The sequence below is a fragment of the Moschus berezovskii genome, chromosome 4, assembly GCF_049115385.1.
Source record: "Moschus berezovskii isolate FMDL1 chromosome 4, NW_MosBer_1.0, whole genome shotgun sequence".
NCBI lineage: Eukaryota > Metazoa > Chordata > Mammalia > Artiodactyla > Moschidae > Moschus > Moschus berezovskii.
This window is the reverse complement of record NC_142463.1, coordinates 110,388,413-110,391,791: the sequence shown is the minus strand read 5'-3', so window position 1 is coordinate 110,391,791 and position 3,379 is coordinate 110,388,413. Positions and strand designations below refer to the sequence as shown.

At 44.4% G+C, this 3,379-nt stretch overlaps 1 protein-coding gene across 1 annotated transcript; it reads right to left on the bottom strand.

Moving 5' to 3' along the window:
* Window positions 1-1,482: 1,482 nt before the first annotated feature.
* Window positions 1,483-3,379, bottom strand: LOC148778202 (uncharacterized). Its single transcript, XM_088835015.1, has 3 exons — window positions 3,221-3,379; window positions 3,009-3,137; window positions 1,483-1,950 (listed from the first exon to the last, which is right to left on the bottom strand). The coding sequence occupies exons 1-3, from the start codon at window positions 3,377-3,379 to the stop codon at window positions 1,483-1,485; spliced, it is 756 nt and encodes a 251-aa protein (XP_088691141.1).

Here is a 3,379-nt window from a genome sequence, read left to right as displayed (position 1 = left end):
CTCATGCTTAGACAGAGGTTATGCATTTTGACATGTGTGCCTTCTCAGCACATCATATCAGGGGTACACCATGTCAATATGACTTACCATTGGCAATGTTAACCTTGACAACTTAGTTAAAAGGAGGTGGGATCTACCATGTTCCTGCTTGTCAAATTATTACTTTGATCCATGTAATTAATCAATACCTTAAAGGAGATACTTCAAGACTGCGCAAGTATCCTGTTTCTCCTCAATTTCTTACCCACTAATTTCACCTTCCATGGTTGGGTGTTGCTCCAACAATTATGACTCTTGGTGGTTTATTAGTGGTTTTCTATCTCTTGGTGTGTTCGTTGCAGTTCTTCTATAAGGAGAGCTGCTCCTTCTCCATTTTTATGTTAACTTTTACACACTTGACTGTAATACGTATTTCAAGCGCACCTGGAACATTTACAAAAATTAAGTATATCCTGGGAAACCCAGGAATTTCAATGAATTACAGAATTGCCCTGCCCAGATTCCCTTTATGGGGCCACATACCCATTTCCAGCTGCTATTGATGGCTAGCGGCTCACAGTCCTTCAGCAAAGAACTGCCTTCAGTCAGCAAGGAGGCTACCTCACTGGAGAACCTCAAGCAGCCCACAGAGACTGACTGACATGGGCTTACAAAAGGCCAACCCCTGCCTCAAAAGTGCAGCCAGTTTCGAGATGTAGCCCACACTTCAGAGCTCCTTGGGATCGGATGGACACAGACTCAACTGTTAACTCTTAACAAACCCAGACGAGCTTTCTGCCCTGCCCTAATCTGCTTCCCTCATCCACCTTCCTTCTCCTGAGAGCATTCTCTCAATAAAACCCTTGCACAAGAACCGCCACCTCAGGCTCAGCTTCTAGGGAATCTGCCCTGAGATATGTTCCTAATCTCTAAGATTCCTTCTGAATGATTAGTGAATTTGTGGGGAAGGAAGAAGATAGATCCTGGAGGGAAAAGGCCCCTTTATTTTCTCCTTTACTCAAGCTAAGGAAGGAAAAGTGAGATGGCAATATAAACTTGGGAGCTAGTCTTAAACTTTGTTGCCGTGATGGCAATCTTGAAAATGGCTTCGAGAATCCCTGCAGGCAGTTTTTTTCTGGTCTTATTTGCTGTATTAAGAAGGTCAAAAGTTTTGCTATATAGAGCTGAGAGTTACGAGGGAGAAAATGAGACGAGTCTGGAGTTGAAACCTGGAAAGCTAGGCCTTGTAGCCTCCCTTATTAGTTACCTCAAGACTCTTCTCTTCAGCCTCCTGACCCCTCTCAGGTCTCACCCACCCATGCACTAGCCCCACGTCTTAGAGATGGAAATCATATAGTACTAGAAAGGATGAGAAGATGTTCAGAGAGATGAAAGGGGAGGAGGTGGAGGAAGAAAGTGGATACACCTACGAAAATAAGAAAGATGAAAACCTGGGATCATCAACCAGGTTTGTACATACCATCCGTAAAAATAAAATTTGCTTTATTTACAAGTTGAAGGACTACACTCTCTGTTCTCCTGGGTTTGGCGTGGAACTTCCCCTGGAGTTCCTTCAGGAGCCTGTTGCCTCCCTTGCTCATTGACAGAACCTGCGACTGCATTCTCCTTTTCATCCGGTGCTTTGTTCTGCTCCACTGGTGTCTGCTCAGTTTGGCAGCACATACACAAGTGTCGCCGGAGCTCCAACATACTCCAGGCAGACGATTTGGTATTGGAGGCGGTCGTGTTCAAATTTCTTTCCAAGACGCCTAAATTCTCCTTTTGCTTCGGTTGGCGGGTCTTTGAGTATGCGTGTTGCTTCCGTCTCACCCTGGGAGAGCGCCCTGCCTCGTCCTCCTCATCCTCCTTGTCATTCTCATCTTCCTCCCTCACTTTATTTCTTCTCATCCGGAAAATGGCAATCTTATTCCGCTTCTGTCTCTTGCCTGGAACAACACTGGGATCTTCTTCCTTGAAGAATCCAAGAGCAAGGAATGAAGCGTGCTCTCCACTGACCCATCCCATTATATATGGGACTTCGAGTCTAAGGGCAGGAAGTGAGGCAGAGAAGGACTGAGATCAGAGGGAAAGATTAAGCCAAGCACCCACCTGCTTGTGAGTACAGAGCGGGAAGCACAGCTTTAGACTGCCCTGCCCAAGGAAGACATGCGTTTAAAATGACCAAAGAGGAGTTACAAAGCAGTATCAGCAAAGTACACAGGCATATTCTAAGCGCATCAGATGAGAGCTCATTATTTTAAAAAGGATTCAGATACTTTGGTTAAAGAATCCCTTTGGAAGTCAGGTAATAACCCTCTAATTTATCTGCTCTAGAAATCCAGGCGGTTCCTATTTGAAGGTAACGGATCTGTTTATTATCTTGATTGTGGTGATGGTTTTGCAAGTATATACACTGCCAAAACATCAAGTTGTACACTTTAAATCTGTATAGTTGTATCATGTGTCAATTATAGCTCAATAACAAAATTACAGCTAGCATTTAAACCCTCCCCCAAATAAACGAGCAAGTTTGTATATCAGGTGTGTTCAACAGCATATAAATGTTGAGAGGATACAGTGGAGGACACCCTTAAAAATGGAGTAGCTGGCCAGGAGGCAGTTCTGTGTGTGAGATCCTGAGTCAGACAAACTGAGCTCAAACTCTAGCATCTTTTAGGCAATCTTGGGAGAGTTACTTAACTTACCTTTGTCTCCATTTCTTCATCTGAAAAATGGGGATAGTAACAGTATTGACCGTACAGGGTTCTTATGAAGTTTAAATGAGAGATAAATTCTCATAAAATGGCATGTTGTCAGTATTCAATGGATATAAGCTGTGACTACTATTACTGTTGGTATTTTTTCCTGGAAGGAGTCAATTTGAGCCATGTTTAATAAAAACATGAGTTGGAAGGACATAGACAAGATATGGAAGGTTGCCACAGAACATCAAAGGGGAGGTCAGTGGCCTAAGATGCCCATATGGTGGTAGAGCAAGGGGTGGGAGACCCCAGAGGAAGGGTACTCACGCTGGTCAGGTCCTGGCTCCCTTGATAGCCTAGGTCATCAGTGAAGCTGTGGATGGGTGTCAAGGATATATCAATGGTATTAAAGGAGGGGTTTTCTACCCCTGGGGATCCCCAAGCTTCTTTAACGTCCTAAGGGGAAGAAGAGGAGAGGTGAGTTAGAAGTGGAACTGCTCACACAAGGCAGAACTTCAGGAGTCACCCTGCCCTTGCACCTGCTGTGTCCCATCCTGCCCTCCTACTTCGAGATTCGAAGTCAGAGACATACTCTCTTCTTCATTATCATAAAGTTCTAAGACCACTAACGCATTGAGACTCTGGTGTGTTCCCTCTCTAACCCCACACTCACAATTCTTTACTCCCTGTGTCCTCAT